The 18400-nt window shown below is 44.2% G+C and overlaps 2 protein-coding genes across 2 annotated transcripts in view; one reads left to right on the forward strand and one right to left on the reverse strand.

Moving 5' to 3' along the window:
• The window catches only part of LOC138467922 (putative nuclease HARBI1), an 88172-nt gene extending 76977 nt beyond the window's left edge, over window positions 1-11195 (reverse strand). The window contains exon 1 of the mRNA XM_069608251.1: window positions 11028-11195. Coding sequence (XP_069464352.1) covers window positions 11028-11061 — 34 coding nt within the window. The 5' untranslated portion in view covers window positions 11062-11195. The remainder of the gene's footprint in view (window positions 1-11027) is intronic.
• Window positions 10787-18400, forward strand: part of LOC138467921 (prolyl-tRNA synthetase associated domain-containing protein 1-like) — a 42559-nt gene continuing 34945 nt past the window's right edge. The window contains exon 1 of the mRNA XM_069608250.1: window positions 10787-10990. Within this exon, the coding sequence (XP_069464351.1) occupies window positions 10907-10990 (84 nt within the window). The 5' untranslated portion in view covers window positions 10787-10906. The remainder of the gene's footprint in view (window positions 10991-18400) is intronic.

The following is an 18400-nucleotide window of genomic DNA, read 5'->3' on the forward strand; positions in this document are numbered from 1 at the left end:
TAGTGGGTCCAGTTTTAGAAAGTTAGAGTCTTTCTTTCAGTTTCTGGGACTCCATTTCATTTAAAAAACGCAGTACTACAAATACCAACATGATTATCTGTTTCCGGCCATTAGTGATGCTTGGAAAATTGAACAATTGTCTCTAGCAAGTACATTCGAAGGCAAACGATTCAAGCTAGCCGGCGATGGACAGTGCGACAGCCCTGGAATTTCTGCCAAGTACTGCACCTACCACTTTCAGGACATGGATAGTAAGAAAATTGTGAGTTCGGTGGTCGTGCAGGTAACACAATGTACATCCTCAGTGGCCATGGAGAAACTAGGATTTAGAAAATCAGTGGAATATCTACATTCGAGGGGAATGCACATCGACCTCATAGCCACGGACAGACACGTTTCAATTGCCAAGACAATGAGAGAGCAGTTCCCACATATTAAACATCAATTTGACGTATGGCATCTTGCTAAATCAATCAATAAGAAAATCTCGGCTGCAGGGAAAAAAAAAGGTTTGGAAAGTATTTCAGAGTGGTCCCAGTCTATCAGCAACCATCTTTGGTGGAGCTCCAAAACTTGTGAGGGGTCAGTGCAAATACTACTTGAAAAATGGCGGTCACTGATGCACCACTGTACCAACGTGCACCGCTGGTCAGAAAACCTACATTTCCACCAATGTGAACATGGCCCTTTGTCCCCAGTGGAGGCACAGAAGAAGAAGTGGTTGATTCCATCTTCACCGACACACAAAGCCATTGAGAAGATTGTTTTCGATAAAACTCTATCAAGAGATTTGAGTGGACTGACAGAATTCTGTCACACAGGAGGTTTGGAGGTGTTCCACAATATGTGCCTAAAGTGCAGGCCAAAGCGCTTGCATTTCAGCATACAGGCATGAGACATGAGACGTAGGACTCTACTTGCCGTCTTGGCCCATAACGAGAATCTCGGTCGTGAACAATCTAGGACTAAGGGTAATGTAAGGATGCCTCGCTACACTAAGGCCTTTTCAAAAAGAAGTAAGCAATGGGTGATCAAACCAGTCTATGAGGAAATGGAGTTCAACTTTGTCAAAAGCCTTATTGTTGCTGTATTAGAGAAGCACAGATATGGAAATTTGAACGTTTCTGTGCAGAGCACTGATCCATTGCCACCAAACATTGCCACTGTGCCATGTACACCCAAAGGAGAGCTGGTTGTGAAGTACAAATCCCGGTTTAAATAATTGTAATACGATTGTCTTTTTGTAAATAAATGTTATTGTACAGTGTTCATACAAAGTATGCTAACCCTAACCCCTACCTTCACCATCCTGGGTGGCGAACAACCTGGGTGTCATCTTGGAATTCTCTCTCTATTCACCTCATATTGCTGACCTTGTCTATATGTGTATGTATATATTTTTGTTGAAGTAACTAATTTTCGCAATCTCATGTAAATGCTGCGCACTGTTAACCGAGGGGAGGCTTGCGTATTGCAAATAATAAAACAAACAAACAATAAATCTCACTTTCAACTCAACTCCTCGGGTACTTTATACTTTCCCTGACCTTCCCCCAAAAATTAAATGTCTCCAAAGTTATGGTTCTTTGGGGCTGCAAATCTCGCAGACAACGAGGACAAAATTGGGGACCTTAGAACGCGCCAAGCGAGCCGTTGCAGATGGGAGAGAAACCAGTTTGCATTTGCACATTGAGGCGCAGTACATAGATGGATTCGAAACTTCAAGTTCTCACAGATGGCTTTACTACGGGATGTTGCAAAGAAAGAATGTATGCTCATTTCTAGTGAAGGTCAGCGGCTTTGATTTTCAGCTCGCGGCCTGAAGAGGCCCACAACTCGCACTGGCAGTATAAGGTTCTATTGTTTTTTGACCTTGAGAGACAGGGACCATGCCGAAAGAACTTCATTTGAAGGGGGGGTGCAATAACGTAAGAGACGATAAGGCAGAAAATTCTGAAACTAGACCGAGTTTCATGTTAGTTCAGTATACGAAAAATCGTTGTCAAGAGCACAGTGGGATTTACGGACTGCATTACGCAGAGACACAATGGAAATTGCAAATATAATCTAAGTAACTCTTTAGACGCTTTTATACCGGAATGAAGAATGAATGAATGAATAAATGAATGAATGAAGAGCTAGGAAAAAGTTTGTGGGATCGTCCTTGCAGTGGGCACATGGGCATGCAGGTCCACATTCCACACGCATGTAGACAGTCGTTTCTCATTGTGTGCTAACCTCGATTTATTTCGTTACTTTTCGCATTGATTTTAGAGTCGAACATACTCCATTGCACTATCCTTGCAAGCAAATAGTTCCAGATTGGCCGTAATAAATAAAATGAATAATATTAATAAAGATCGGCTGGCGAGACTAATTATAATTTTTATGTTTTCAAAACAGGTATATCCTACCCTACTGCTACTGCCACCAGTTTCAGACCCCGGCAGACGGCTTCTTTAACCGCCAGCTGCAGCTTCTTGTCAACAACTGCACCACTTTGACGATTTTATGGGACGATCGCCAAGGGCCCATATGCCCTTACGCGGTACTAGCGGCTAGAAGCAACATATCAACCTTTACGCTGGCCTAGTGCCTAGTTGATGGAACAGCCTTGCGGTTCACCGTGCGACCAAAGTGCTTCTTTTAACGAAAACCAACACCGTGTGTATGATAAAGGAACAGCGCGTGACTCACGATAAAACAGAACAGTTTTTGCGGATAGAGATAAAAGAAAATAAATGGCATTCCGAGTTAATATGGCAATTGCTGAATATTCTATAAACATTTAATGTCAAATAAATGTACTTTACCAAATGTACCGTGTTGCTGTTTGATTTTAAAGTACAGTTTCATATTCTGAATTGTGGTGCCCTGTGTTGTGAGTTGATCTGTGTTGGTTTCCAGGTTCTGTGTGAAGTCGCGTAGAAGACGACTGGCGCGTTTGCCTACGCAGCACAGTAACGTCACGGCGAGAGGCGTGGAATATGAATGTTTTGATAATGTCAGGCTCAGGGGCGGGGGATATGATTTAGTGCCGCAAAAGCAGGTCAGCCAGGGTGATGCGGCAAGTGATAGGATTATCACAAAATGGCAGCTCCCTGATGCCTGTTTTTGCGTGCGTTTAATGGATGAAAACTCGGGTAAGGTCCATAGGAAATTTTTCTAAAATCGAGCGACTTAGGCTTAAAAACAAATGGCTGACCCGTAGGGGCAATAAAAATGTTTACCGAACCATTCCTTTAAGCATCCACTCCTCAGTTGGAGGGTCTTCTCTTTCCTCTTCAACATTCTCCAAAGCTCTAAAATTTCTAATCTTTTCTCTACTTTTCTTCCTGTATATGTAGCATACAAGTATGTAGTCATGTGTAGCATTACCGCTCTTGACAACGATCCCCCTTTTGTCCATGGCATGAACATTTTATCTGCTGTGTCCTTTACCCATTCTGCACTGTACTGTTTGAGCTTGGGCATCTGTATTGGCAGTGTCTTGCATAGGTGCATGAGAGTAGTATCCCCATACTGACAAGTCTCAATTGACTGTCAATACTTACCAGATCGTTAAATAAACCATTTACCCTGGCTTAAATCACCACTTTTAATGTTTTAAAACAACAAATATGAGCAAGCACCATGAATCGCTGCTCATTCCTCTTATTTCACTGCCTTGTCTATTCTTTTGATTGGCGTCAATCATTTTGCTACACTTATCTTTATCCACGGTTACTTCTTCACAATTCTATCGCTCTTCGATACTTTTTTCAACAAACCACCTTTAGACGAGTCAGGCATTTACACATTATAAACACTGTGATCACCTCTTCTCTCGTCTTTTTACCCTATACAGGGTTTGAGACATTACCTTACATGGTCCTGATCTGTGGGTTTTATATTTCTCTCTGCTCCCGTTGGAGTTTGAAATGTCTCCTTCCAATTCCCTTGAATTAGGACTCTTAGGCGGTCTCTTTTAACTACAATTATTTCCTGTTACTCAACATTATTACAATCCTGTCCCTTTATTTGCCATTCCCCTTAGTCTAGTCACCATTCGTTAATCGACTTGAGGCCTGCGGTATCAACACCTACTCCAATCCGACCACTTTGCCTTCTGTCCGCAGAATGCTGGTGGAAACCGGGCAGGGATTTCTTCAAAGGGGGACCTGCCCACCGTCTCGGGTTCTTCTTGCAAGTTTATTTCTCTCAGCCACGCTCCACAAGAAACTCTGCGCTCGCTGCTTTCCAGAATAGATAGCTGACCTTGGCTGCTTCAGTTTTGACTCCGGGCCAGACAACCTCGTCTTGCAGCTCCATGATTCTGCTTATTCTTGCTGAGACACAGCTTTCCTTTATGCTTCATGGGTCCTGGCTTACTAAATTCATGATACTGATGTCCAGCTGCTATACAATGGCAGCTTTGCCTGCGTGCTAATCACTACATATAGCCAGTTTCTATGATGACTTTGTCTATCTTGCGTTTCACTGTCTGTACAATTATTGAATGGTTAATTTTCTGCAGCACTTTGTGCACATGTAATCTTCTTCCTTTATAATTGAAAGTTCACCCGATTCCTTACTTCATCATTCGTTTTTTTAGGACCCATACATTCTCTTTAGTCAGTATCCCGAGACGTTGTGCATACTTTTTGTGACATCACTGGCTTCTTTTCTCTGCTCCTTCTCATATTCCTTCAGGAAGTTCCTCCCTTAGGTTGTCATCACTTCGGGGATACATTTCGGTAGGGTTGTCTCAATGGGTATCTTCTCTCGAACACACGCTGTAGTATTGGCACAACTGCAGGTGTCCAACACTGTACGATCTCTGCTCTCTAACATATGAGAGGTAGTGGGGCAGGGTTTCCTGCAGGTGCATGCAGCTGCTCCTCTGCACATTGTGTGTGTGTAAGACACTGGGGCCTAGGTGGCAGGCAGGACATTTTTTACTGAGGCTGCCCAGTAAAGAATCCCAGCCCAGTCCGCTGGGATTCCTAGCGCCTCACATACAATGTCATTCCCAGCAAAAACATGCCATGGCTGTACTGTGGGACCCCAGCTTGTGACATGCATCTGCCTGCCACCTAAGCCCCCAGCGCCTCACAATCGCACATAATAACATCACTCATGTGATTCTGTCTGAGTGCAAGGCGCTGGCGCACCATTAAGCAGACATGGCATTTTTTACTGGGCATGGTTGATAAAGCAAGCATGATAAGTGTTATTATGTAGCTAGACAGGCATTTTAATTCAGCCAGTCTAGCCATTTCTTATTGTGGTATGAAATTTTGTATGCAGCATCTTTTGTAAAGCAAGCATGATGCGTGTCATTACTAAGCAAGACTGCCGTTATTTATGCAACCAGCCTAGCCAACTTACTGAGGCATGACATTTTGTATTGGGCATCTTTGATAAAGCAAGCAGGATCAGTGGTATTATTCTTACTTTGGCATGGTATGACATTGGGTATTGGGCATCGTTGATTAAAAAAAAACAAGCAAAAGTGTTATTATGTAGCTAGACTGGCATTTCAATGCTGCCAGTCTAGTCATTTCTTATTGTGGTATGACATTTTGTATTGGGAATCTTTGGTAAAGCAAGCATGATAAGTGTTATTATGAAGCAAGACTGGCACTTCTATGCAACCAGTCTATCCATATATTATTACGGTATGACATTTTCTATTGGGCGTCTTTGATAAAGCAAGCATGTTAACTGTTATTATGTAGCTCGACTGGCATTTTAGTGCCGCCAGTTTGGACATGCTATCATACTTTGGCATCCATTTTTCATTTTAAAGCCAAATGCAGTATGTTCTTACGTGGGGATACTGCCAGGGGAGCCGACTTATGAATTTCCTGGGGGGGGGGGGGGTGGGGCCCAAATACAGGAAGTGACATCACTGGCAGTTATATGACTGCAAATTTACATATAGTCGCCAACTTGGTGCAACGGCACGCGGGCGGGGGGCGGGTTTTGGCGCGCGCAGCGCAGAACAGTGGAAACATTGGCTAGCATGCACTACATATACTTAAGTCAAGAAACAAGGAGATTTAAGCCTTCGGGTTGCATTCCAGTAAGACATCACTGCCCCTACTCCACCGCTTTATAACCGTCCAGCAACACAACTAGGATGGGAGAATGAAATGCTTGCTAAACAGAAGGTACAGCTGCAAGGAGGAGTACCACCACCACCACCAAAAAAAAAGTTCCCAATTCAAGTGAAACGAGAAGTAAAGACGTTTCCCGATTAAAAATTACCAAGCAAGACGTGTATGGTGCCATAGTTCAGTAAAACATCAACAATTCAAACTTACTATAGTGCTGCTGTAGATTGGCCAGCCACAAGTGAAATTTGCTAAGATGTTACCTCTGGGTAACCAGATAGAGTTAGGGATGTAGCTTAATCTTAAACCTTTCAGTGGACACATCAGATGTGCTGCTGAAGTATAATGCAATCCTGGCTGAAGTATAATGCAATCCTGGCTGAAGTATAATGCAATCAAGTGTGGTTTCAGACTTGGGGGGAAGAGTGTTAACTGCTTTTAACATTGTAGTTTACCAGAAATTCTGGTAAAGTAGTGTACAATGTTAAAAAGCAGTTACCCAGGCTCACCCTGCACCCAGGTGATGCTTGGGAATGATGGAAGCACTCGCGTCTAAATGTTGTAGCCATGGTTGTCTCCATGTTTTAAAAACTCTCACTTTCCGGGTTTTCAACATTCATTTGAAACACCCCTTATTCAAAAAATGAAGGAGTCAGTAAAAAAGCCAATGCTGAAAAGCCTATTTCGCACAAGTAGTAAGACCCAAAGGGTAAGAGCGACTGTATAGCAGACCATGCCAATGTAGGATACTCCAGGATTACCTTCAGTCAAATTTCACACACTGCAATGTTCCTAAATTCAGATTGCAGAGTAGTGTCCGACTGAACCTCAATCAGCTCTTCCTGGGCATCAAATGGATGATGCACCACCTCCTCTGCCAGAAAAGTCTGTATCACCCAGTCATTAATGCCAGCATTTATTTCAGGGAAGTATTCATCAAAGCTGGACCTTAATGTTGCTAGGTGGCTTGCCCAGCTCCAACTGTTCTTTTGCAACGGTCTAGCTTCCTCTTGAAGGTAAATACTTTTTATTCATTCTTTCCTCTGTGTTCCCATGTCCACAGGAATGCCCCCAAAGGTGGGATTGGGAGTTTCTGGGGTGGCGAGTTCTAGTGGTCTTAGTTTCCTTTATAAAATACACAAATCACATAGTATGTCAACCAGACAATGTATCATTGTGTACAGCTTAAAGGGGGCCACCTGCCCAAAGCAGCACACTAGGAGATGTATTTGGGAACAATCAACATTGTAAACACACCTCTAGTTTAGATTGTAAAGAGTGCTTGTGCTGCAATTACAAGCACCCAGTTAATAAAGTCCAGACTTAAAACACGTGATCAGCATTCAGTGAGTAAAATAACCTAATAAAAATAAAATGCATCTTTGCATAAAATTACAGAGAATTTTGGGATTATCAGGCACTGGCAAGCGGGCTCTGCTGTTGCTGTGGGAGAACTGAGACTTGCAATGGCGACAAATTTAAGGTTAATAGCTGCCGTTTATCACAAGATGGCAGGCCAGCATAGATCTTAACCACTGAATGCCCACTGAACAGCTATAAACCCTTCTATGTCAGCAAGAGGCTGATGTAGAGGAACCAGTGGTAGAAATCAATGAGGTAATTATACTGTACCATATCCCGTCGGAGGTGATGCCCCCCCCCAAGACTCAGTGAATGCCCCTCGTGTCAAAAGTTGAAAAGTCCTGCTGTCTCAGTCCCCACAGTCCTAACTTCTCACCCGCTTAGAGTGGAAGAAGTCTGCGGCACACAGGTTGTAATGCAAATCGCACATTTTAAGTGTCAGGACAAAAAACAGAGAACTGAATACATTGCTGAGGTAAATGAGTTCTGACTGGCAACACTGGTAATACTGTATAGAGCCACATTATCGCACCGCCCAACTATGAGTTTCAGGGAAAAGGTGGAGGAAAATCCTCCAGCAAGAAGCTGGAGGTATTTCATCCACCATACCGCCCAAAATAGAACAATTTGGGATATTACCACCAGCAAAATGACTACCAGCAGTAATACCGCTGAAATCCACCATGGAGTCCTATGGACTCCAATTAATGGGGACTAACACTGCCTACCACCACTTGTAATCCGGCAGTAATACCGCCAGACCAAGTGGCAGTAATGGTAGTACAGTTTGGTGGTATCTCGGCAGATTTACAGGCCACACAGAGACATCACCTCTCTCCATGTGGTCTTTTATTGTAACGTGGATTACCAGGTTTCAGACCTGTAAGATACCCCTGTCTCCTCAGGTGACTCAGACCCCCACCAATCCATCCTACATAAACTTGATGCCCCTAGGCTGTTCTTCTAGTCTACTTTTATTCTACCCATGTAGATCCAGGAAAGTCATACTCCTGTTACTTTCATGGATTATTTTACTTCCTGTTCCTTAAAGCCAGGGGTCTTAAACATGTGGCTCTCCAGATGTTTTGGACTACGACTCCTATGATCCATCACCATTGACTATGCTGGCTGGGGCTGATTAGCATTGTAGTCCAACACATCTGCAGAGCTAAAGGTTGCAGAACCCGGCGTCCAAGCAGAGGCCTGGAACTCCATGCTGCCACAAGCACCTTATCATTTGACTCTGGCTCTGAAATAGAGACTTTATGCCGGCCCTTTACCCACAAACACTGGTTGTTAATATTATACCTTGGAGCTGCACGCGTTAATAGCACTATTGCAAGAAACGTTCAGGACGGGCGGTAAAAAGACTTCTGTGGGTCTTATGCGGCCTATGAGTTCACAGGGTTTGATTGACCAGGGAATAGCACAAGAGGCATGGAGTTGGGACAGGATGGCAGGTTAGCTGCTGGCAACCTTTCAGGTGGCAACCGTAAACCCATGAAGAGGGAGCGGAGATGTGCAGTGCTTCTTTGCCCCCGATTCTCTGATTTGTCAGAGCTACATTTTCAAAGCCTCTCTCTGAATGGAGCATGAGTGCATTCATCTCTCAGTTGACTCACACAGTTATTGTTCTGTCTGCGTCTTTCATTTGTTATAAAACAGCACCCAAGGTTGGTGGCTCTCAGGAGGTAGGGAGCCTGGGACGCTCCAAGGACAATGAACTGGCAGCCAGGGGGTTTTAGCAATGCACTACTTTTGTAAACAAAATAAACCCCCAAAAAATCTTTTTTTGTGACTGCACCAGTAAATCATCAAGAATCGATGACTGGGAGAGAGGCTGCAGGAGAGTGATTCCCCCTAATTTGTATGGTACAGTAGCACAGATAGGAGAAAGAGGTTGGTTGGCTCTCGACTTACAGCTACCTGTTCAGTAGCACACCTGGGAGTGGGTAGTTGAACTGGCTTTGGGGTCCCCGTTTCTCTGTGATAGCATACTCTTGAGGGCATACTTTTTTAATGAACATTTAATTGCAACTGCATGTGTATACCAAGTGCTTAATTTGTAAAACAGTAGGTGCCTATGCCCAAATATGTTCTAGCACTTCTGTGACACTTGGGCAGTTCCACACCACTGCTGACACCCAGGGTCGGACTGGGACAGAAAATAGGCCCGGTCACCCAAAAAAAAGTGGCCCACCCCTCAAAAAAGTGGCCCACCCCTCGCCTCACGATACTTGACCTCTGATGATATCACTGCAAGTGATGTAATTTGACCCCACACCAAAGTGACATCCCGGGAAGCGATGAAACACAACCTTTCACCCCTTGACAAAATAGGAAGTGGCATCAAATAGCATTGTTCCTAAGTAAACTACACTATGAAAAATATGGTTATGATTTCACTAAGGTGATATACATTTCATACAAGAATGGATCACCATACGTATCATTAATATCTGTGTGTATAGATCCATATTGTCAAAATACTGTGACTCCAAGCAGACGTCCAAGGCGACATGATAATATGGTATTTTATAGCACTTACCCTTAAGCCCTTTTTTATAGAACAAATATGCATACAATATTACCCAACCTGTGTTGGTACTTATATCGACCCAAGAAGGATGAAAGGTTTTTGAAGAACAAAAAATGAAAAAATAAATTAGAAAAAAATGAATTTTTCCGATTTTTTTTTTCAAATCGGCCCAAGCCTGGCCTCAAACCGGCCCTTACTCCTCAGGGACGATTTCGGCCAGGCCAGGGGACAATCCGACCCTGCTGCCACCATCCATAGTGCGACAAAGGCCATTAGGAGCCTATTCATGAAGATAAAAAAAAAAGCACACACGTTCTTTTGCCTTGATAACCGTCATCAAGGCAAAAAAAGGTGTGTGCTTTTTCTTTTGTCTTCATAAATCTTGTGGAAAAAGGCATCTTGAAAATGTGTTGTGAAATGCTCCCGTGCACTGTTGGTAACTTGCATCTATTGGATTTGTCCATTGTTTCTTTTATTTTATTGTTTGCCTAACAAGCAAACAATAAATAAAGGAGTTACTCTACAAAACCAATTGCAAACTGTGTGAAGGCTCCCTCGCTAAGCTCGGTTGATGTGGCATATCTGGGACACATATGTACGCCCCTCCAGTTTATAAAAAAAAAATCATCAACTGTAGTACATTTTAAATTACAAAAAGGACATCGCTTTTATAATGCATGGTTACTACAGTTCCTGGGATCCAAGTGGCCAGAGGCAAATTTTAAAGGGGAGGTGTGAGAAAGGTAGCGCATCTCTGCGCATGTCCACCACTAGGGGCACTCTCTTGGAGAAGTTCCGTGCTGCTTAAAATAACACTCTTTTTCACATTCAGTTACACACAGGGAGAACTACACCAGCTCGCAGATTCACCATTGTCGACAATCTGTGATCGCGGCTGCTAGGCACCATGTCCAACAGCGCTCTGCGAGCGGAGCTGGAGGAATATCTGAAGACGCTCAACATCGACACAGTCTGTCTGGAGCACCCGGAGGTAGGCCTGCCCCGCCCCACTTCACTCCGGCTCCTACCCCTAAAGCGAGAAAGGACTCTCGCGGCCTCCATGCCTGTCCCCGGTGCAGCTGTGGTGACGCTGTAGGGAGCGCGCCCGCGGTGCCTGCGCAGATCACGCAGTGGAGTGTGCCACGTGTTTCCCGCAGTCTGCTCTCACTTTCGTTCCCCCCCACACCCAGTCGGCTTCATTTGTCTAAACATAAGATGGTGTGTTAGTGTATATGTACAGTCGTCCACTTCAGCTCTCTACTTTTCATGTCTGACCCGTGGATTTGCAAAGCTAGAGCGATAATGATTTCAGTGTTCTTGGAACTAGTGGATTTCCCTGCAGGAAACACATGTCAGTTTTCCGTGACGTAAGTGTTTCGGTATACAGTGCTGGACATGGAAACACTTTTTTGGTGGGAAACTGTCATATCCTTGGAGGGGCGTGGCCCCCGGCCAGGTTGCGCAACACGGTATCTCTTCATGGAACCCAGTCCTAGCGATTTGCATAGAAGCAAAGAGCATTATGGAAAGAAACATCATAATGTCCACAATTTTAAATGTTAAATATGTCTTATATTGATTCAATAAGAAGCCCTTTTAAGTGAATGATAGCCTCTTCTGTTTTGATGGGTCACAATGTTCACCCTAATAAAAAAGATGTCTTCATTTGAAGGACACCTATATCGGATTGTGAGGCTTTAGCATTTTCCAGTGCCTACATTTCTGAAAGCTTGTTTGTGCGATAATGCAGCTATAGATCTGCTTGGTAGATGTCTGTGCGAGCCCCTGGCCGTAACCTGAGCTTTCACAAACAGATTTCCCAAATACATAGCTGTCACTGTACCTGTACCGCATGTATAACATTACCTGTCCGCATGTATAACATTTGTACCGTCCGACCGTATAACATTAATACGCTGGCGACCAAATACAACCTTTTTGGGAGATTTGCTAAGTAAACAGACTAGGTTGGTAATAAAAAGGCAGAGGCAAAGCAGCAGGTATTATTTTCCTTAATAACAGCCATTATCTGAACTGCCTTTGACAGTAACCCCGCCCACGAACGTGTGCCTGAGCACTCAAACATAAACAGAGGACGGGTCCCTTTTTAGTGATTCATGGGCATAGACTTAGGACGCTACACCCCCCCCCCCACTTAACTGAGAAGGTCCTCTTTCACCCCATTTCTTCTATCCATCTGGTGGCTCTACGAATGGTTCTATTTGATGGGCGGACTGCGATTCACCAGAGAGTGATCAATCGCCTCTCTCACTGTCACTGTTGTCCGTGTCTATATCGCCAACCATAAAGTCCGAGCAGTTGTCTGAACAGTCCCCAGAGAGAGCACTCTCTTCACTTTGCTGGGTTGTTTCTTTTCCCGTTTGTTTGAAGAACAAGGAGTTTCTGGTGATGGTGCCATTTGAACTTGCTGCTGTTATGGATCCTGTGACGTGGGTGACTGTCATGGTGGACTGAATGTAGGTGTTTCTATTGATCCTTGTGTCTGACGCACCAGTACTTGGTCTCCTATGTGCACCTCTGTCTCTCTTGCATTTCTTCTTGTGTCAGCATACACTTTTATTCTTTCTTTGCTTTCCTTGTCTTTCTCTCTCGCCTTCAGTAATGGGTCAGTAGACACCTCGCTTTTGGGGACAGATGTGGGATGGTGGTTCTTACAATTCTGCCAAACATGTGTTTGGAGGGGCACATTCCCATAGAGCTATGAGGAGTGTTCAAATGTCTGTGAGGAGAGTGCAGATGGCTTCCATAAATTAACCATTCATAATGGAGCAATCTTTTGGAGTGCACTTCAGGTTTGAGATACATCGTATTACTATGCCATTTGCTTGTGGCCATAAAGGGGTAATTTTCCGATGTTGGAATCCTAGGTGTTCAGCGAACATTTTGAAATCATGTCCACTAAATGATGGGCCATTATTAGACTTTACGACGGTTGGGATGCCTTAGTCTTGAAATGTCTTGTCCAGTGCTAAGATGATGGCGTGCAGTGCTCTGGAACGTATTAGGTGTATTTAGAAGAATCTGGACCTTTCATCCATAATGACTAGGACGTGCTTGCCATTGAGCAGGAGTCCAAACATGTCGACCGCTACTTCGGTCCATACATGAGGTAGCATCACTGTCATGTTGATGGGTTCTGGAAATGTGCACGGTGCAAACGATTTGCATATTGTGCAGCTTCATAGGATCTTCTAAACTTTTGCATCCATCTGGGGAAACCACACCTTCTTCTGCAGTTGTCTTTTGGTGGACACAATTCCTCTGTGTCCGGTTTGTGCCATGTTGATCACTCTGTCTTGTAATGTCTCTTGAATAATGATGCGATCCTCTTTTAGCATTAAGCCTTCTGGAGACAAGGATAGTGAATGTTTTAGAAGATGAAAAGTTTGGAGTAGTTACCTTTCTGTGTCAGAGATGACTTTCTCTTCCAGTTTCGATTCATGCCATCTCCCAGAGGATACTCTCTTTTTGGCTGTCATGAGCACCGGGTCCTGGCGCATGCTGTCGAGGATTTTGGGAATGGTGAGTGACTTGGGTAGTGCATTGCTGACAATGTAATTAATGTATTGCTCTGCCTTTCAGGACTGCGATTCCTCTTGCATGGGAAATGGAAACCTTGATAGAAAGTCTGCTGTGTTATTGTCTTTCCCAGGGCAATGCAATATTGTCAAAGAATATTCTTGCAGTCGAAGTCCCCATCTTGCAATGCGGGGATGCATTTTAGCTGTTGATTTCTAAATAGATGGTTTTGAGGGCCTGATGGTCGGTGATGATAGTGAATTCTGGTCTGTAAAGGAACAGATGGTAGTGCTCACACAGCCAAACTACCGCTAGACTCTTTTTCAGGCTGTGAGTATGCACACTCCTCAGGAGACAGACCGTGGCTTGCGTAGGCTAAAAAGTAGGCTAAAAAGCAGCGTGATGTCGATGAGCGATGAGAAGGAGCCTGGTTTGAAATGGGCAAAGACTGCTCCTAAGCCAACTGAGCTCGCCTCTACAGTTAGCTCAGTTTCAAGATCCGGATAGTAGTATGCCATACATGAGGCCGGAGCAATCCGCCGTTTGATTTTTTGGAAAGCCTCCTCTCAATCGTTCGACCATACGAAATCTTGTCCCTTTCCTGTGAGATGCTGCAGTGTTGTGTGGACGGATGTAAAGTCCTGTATATATTGTGTACAGTAGCTGGCCATGCCTAAGAATGAACGGACTGCTGATGTTGTTTGGGACGTGGGCGCCTCAATAAGGGCTTGAACTTTGTCAGGATCTGGTTGTAGTCCTTTGTGCGAAAAAATATTTCAAAAGAATTTAAGCGTTGTCTTGCTCAGTTCGCACTTGTCAACATTTACAGTCAGATTGGCTTCTTCTAATGCCATGCATACTCAACGCAGTGCGTCGTCATTAGCTTCTTGAGTCGCGCTGAACACTAGAATGTCATCACTATAGTTGAGACACTGTGGAATGTGCTTGATTATCTGATGTATTTCGTGTTGGAAATCCCTGCAGCGGAGGACCCCCCCAAGGCTAAGTCACTTGTAGCGAAATAGACTTAGATGTGTGGAAAACGTGGTTATATAGCAGGAGTCTGGGTGTAATTCAAGCTGGTAGTAGCCTTTGTTGAGGTCTAATTTTGAAAAGACTTTCGCTGCATGCCGGAGGTGCATCATGTCAGTCATTTCCAAGGACACATGCCTCTCTCCCTCATGTCTACTCAGATGCAAATGCTTTTCCCGTTCTCCTTATTCGGGACTGGGACAATGGATGACACCCAAGGTGTGGGCCCAGTGGCATGTTCTATAATGTCTTGATTTAGGATCTCGTCCTCTACTTGCTTTTGGATGTTTAGCGGAATTCCTCTATATTGCTGTGCAACGGGTTTGATGTCCAGGTTCATATGTAATTTGATTTGTTTTCCTTTAAGTCAAACTAGTCCTTTGAAGAGGGTTGGAAACATTTTAATCATCATGTCTTTTGGGCTTGTGGTGTAAGTCATCATGATTTGGTAGATGTGTACCAGTCCCATCTGTATGGCAGACTTGAAGCTGAGGATGCTGGCACCTCACCTTTGACTAAATATATCATAATTTTTGCTGTTTTGTCCTTATATGTGCATGTGGCTTTGAACATGCCTTTACAATGTAGGGGCGTTTTTGTGCCATATGGATATATGTCAGCCGGTTTCAACACTTACTTGCATTTGAGACCTTCATTAACCAGGTTCACAGTTGCCCCATTCAGTTGCATTAATAATGTTGGGCTGTATTCTGTTGCGGTCTTGTTGCCAATCGCATGTACGTAACCTCGCTTACGATCACCACTGGATGATGAGGAGTCAGAAGTATTATGGCGACTTAGTGAGGCTTTTATGTATTGCACCTTGTGCCTTGTTGATATTCTTCTTTTTGTGTCCTTAGGCGAGCGCCTTTGTCAAGAGTCCTCTTTTCTGTCCCACTCATGCCTGGATTGATGTGGGGATTCTCTCCTTCTGCTAGTTGATCGTTGACTTCTGCCCACGGGAGATCTTGTCTGTCTCGAGCAAGAGCTGTCTCTCCTCCTACTTTGTTCGCTGTAGTTGGCAGGCCTTTTGAAGTATTTCACATTCTTGCATACCGACTGAAAATGATTCTCGCCTCCTCATTTATCACAATTGTGACCGACTGCTGTGCATGGGCCAACATGGGGAAAGTTGTAGCCACACCTGTAGCACTTCTTCTGATCGTTGCTCTGTTCCCTCTCAGACACCCGGACCTGGCATAGGGGTGTGGAGGATGATGTCTGTGTAATTTTTATGTTTCCCAGGGATTCGGTTTGCATGGAGTGTGCCTCTGCCCTGGCTAGTTGTAATATTTCCTCTAGCAATCTAGTTCTCTGCAATAGCTTCTTGCTAAATTCGATTGATTCACAGCCAGTAATTGTTTGTGATTTGAGTGCCTCTTCCATTGAGTAGTGTTCAGAGCCACAATATTTTACTCTTTTGCAGAGTCTCATGATGAAATTGTCTAGCGTTTCCGCTTTTTCTTGCGTGGAAGTGTAAAAAATGTGCGGTTCATAATCCACGTTTTGTAGTTCCTTAAAATATAATTGTGCAGAGATTCAATGATGCCCTGAAACGTGGTGGTGGTATTTTCTGGCATTTCGAAAACGATGTCGAGCACTACAGGGCATAGTGAGTGCATTATAATTTCTCTGAGGCGGTGTTCGTCCCTCACCCCTGTTACATCAATGTAAATGTGCAGTTCTTGGAGATATCTGTTCCACCTTGGTGCCAAACTGCTGGTGTCCATGATGTCAAAAGGCGGGACCGCCTGTAGTCGCATGGATTCATGACCCGTGTCAGCTCTGTCATGTGGTGCAGAGACGGGGGCAGGGGAGAAGCTTGTGTGAACGAGCTACTAACAGCCTCATCCTCTGACATGATAATGGCTTGTTGCAACGAAATCTGGGCTCAGAGGGGCACCTGCCCTCTTGCTGCTCAGTCTGGGGCAGTTGTTGCAGTGTAGGCTGTAGCTGCACAGCAGCACGTGCAGCAAAATACGTTCCCAGGAGTGAAGGGCCACATCTGTAGAGGCGAGGATGTGGGCTGGCCTTACTTGGTAATGTGAGCACTGGAGCCTGGGGCACATGTGTTCTCCACAGGACGTCCGACGTGGGCCAAATCTGCCTTTCGTACCGCAGGTAGGCTATCAGCTATGTGGCGCGCCGGTGGGCACTGCGCTGCAAGGTGTCGGGAATATCACAGGAAGCAGGATGAACAGTATAATGTACCGCAGTACGCGTGGAGGCTATGACCTTGTCCCCATTGTTATGTGTCAACGAGATAAGAGACTGCTTGGTAGTAAAGACGCAGAGGCAAAGCGACAGGTCTTATCTTCTTTAATAACAGCCATTAACTGAACTGCCTTTGGTGGTAACCCCGCCCACGAACGTGCGCCTCAACGCTCAAACATAAACAGAGGACAGGTCTCTTTTTCAATGATTCATGTGCATAGACATAGGACGCTACACGTCCGAATACGATGTCGGGGGAAGGATAGTGGCGTCATATTTTCAAAAACGCTTGCCACCTATCATTTTAGGTGCCTTAAGATGCTGGGCAATGCGAAGAATTTCTAAGAACGCTGCAATGGAAAGTGCAGCATTTTACAGTGTATATACATGCGTTTTTAAATATGTGTTAACTTGAAATCACCTCTGTAACCACATTTAAAAAAATAGTTTTATATTCATAGAAACAACACAAGAGGTGAAGTACATACATGTTCAAAAAGGAAGTGTTTCTACTGTCTAAATAATGTCATTGGGCCTCATCACGAGTTGGGCGGTAGCCATTAAATGCAGCGGTGACGCTATTACTGCTGCATTTAAGGGTCTGCCCAAACATGAGTTGGCTGCATTTTCGGTGTAAATACTGCACGGTAATGGCATCAAAAATTCCCCATTGGGTCCAGTGGACCCAATGTGCAATGGGGAATACCCATTAACGCCCAACCCTTGATCCGGCGCGAATAGCGCCTGACTTGTGGGCGGAAGGAAACACAAATACAGTTGGCCGGTATCCCAGTAGGGGTACTGCCCAACTCGTGATGAGGGGCATTATCTTTTGGCAAAGGACAAAGCCATCCCACAAAATATGACCGCCTATCCCGAAGTAAGTGGTCACACACAACAAATGAATGGCATTAGTATTAACAACCACCACCCATACCCGAGTCTTCTTTGGGTTGTCCTCATTTGATTATACTGAAACAAAACATATTCCAATTTCTACAGTGGAAGCATATACGGTCAATAAGGAATCCAAATACCTCTTGGTCTCGATGTAACGTATAGCTCCTCATTGTCATAGCAATATGCAATATTTTGTAGCCATTCCTTTCACCGTTGGCCCCTGGCCTTTCCACCAGGTCTTGGCAACACACCTGAACATTGGAGACCAAGATGGACCTGCAGTCATAGAGTTGCCTCATAGTGTACCGATAAGGTCACTTGCTCTCTGTTGTGCAATGCAATATCGCTACACATTCAGCATATATCAGAGTCCATTCAACATACATTTTGCATTAATCAAAGCATATCATGCCGAAATCATCCCAGCTACAAAGAAATTATGAAACTATGACTTATAAACATATTTGGAAAATGGGTACAACAACACTCGACCTTGACACACAATGAAAGTATTTGGGTTTCTATCTTGACCCCTCACCATGTAAAAAAGTAATCTTGCAAAGGCTACAGGTGAAGTCACTGCTTTTCATTCCCAGATGACCTGGAAAAATAGTGTATTGTAGTTTCTCAATTATCCTACTTATTAATTATTATAAAACAAAAATATTACCTTCTCTTCTCTATGGTCAGGAGTTTTGGATTCAGTTTTCATAAC

This window comes from Ambystoma mexicanum, chromosome 4q (assembly GCF_040938575.1).
Source record: "Ambystoma mexicanum isolate Mex_15411 chromosome 4q, UKY_AmexF1_1, whole genome shotgun sequence".
NCBI lineage: Eukaryota > Metazoa > Chordata > Amphibia > Caudata > Ambystomatidae > Ambystoma > Ambystoma mexicanum.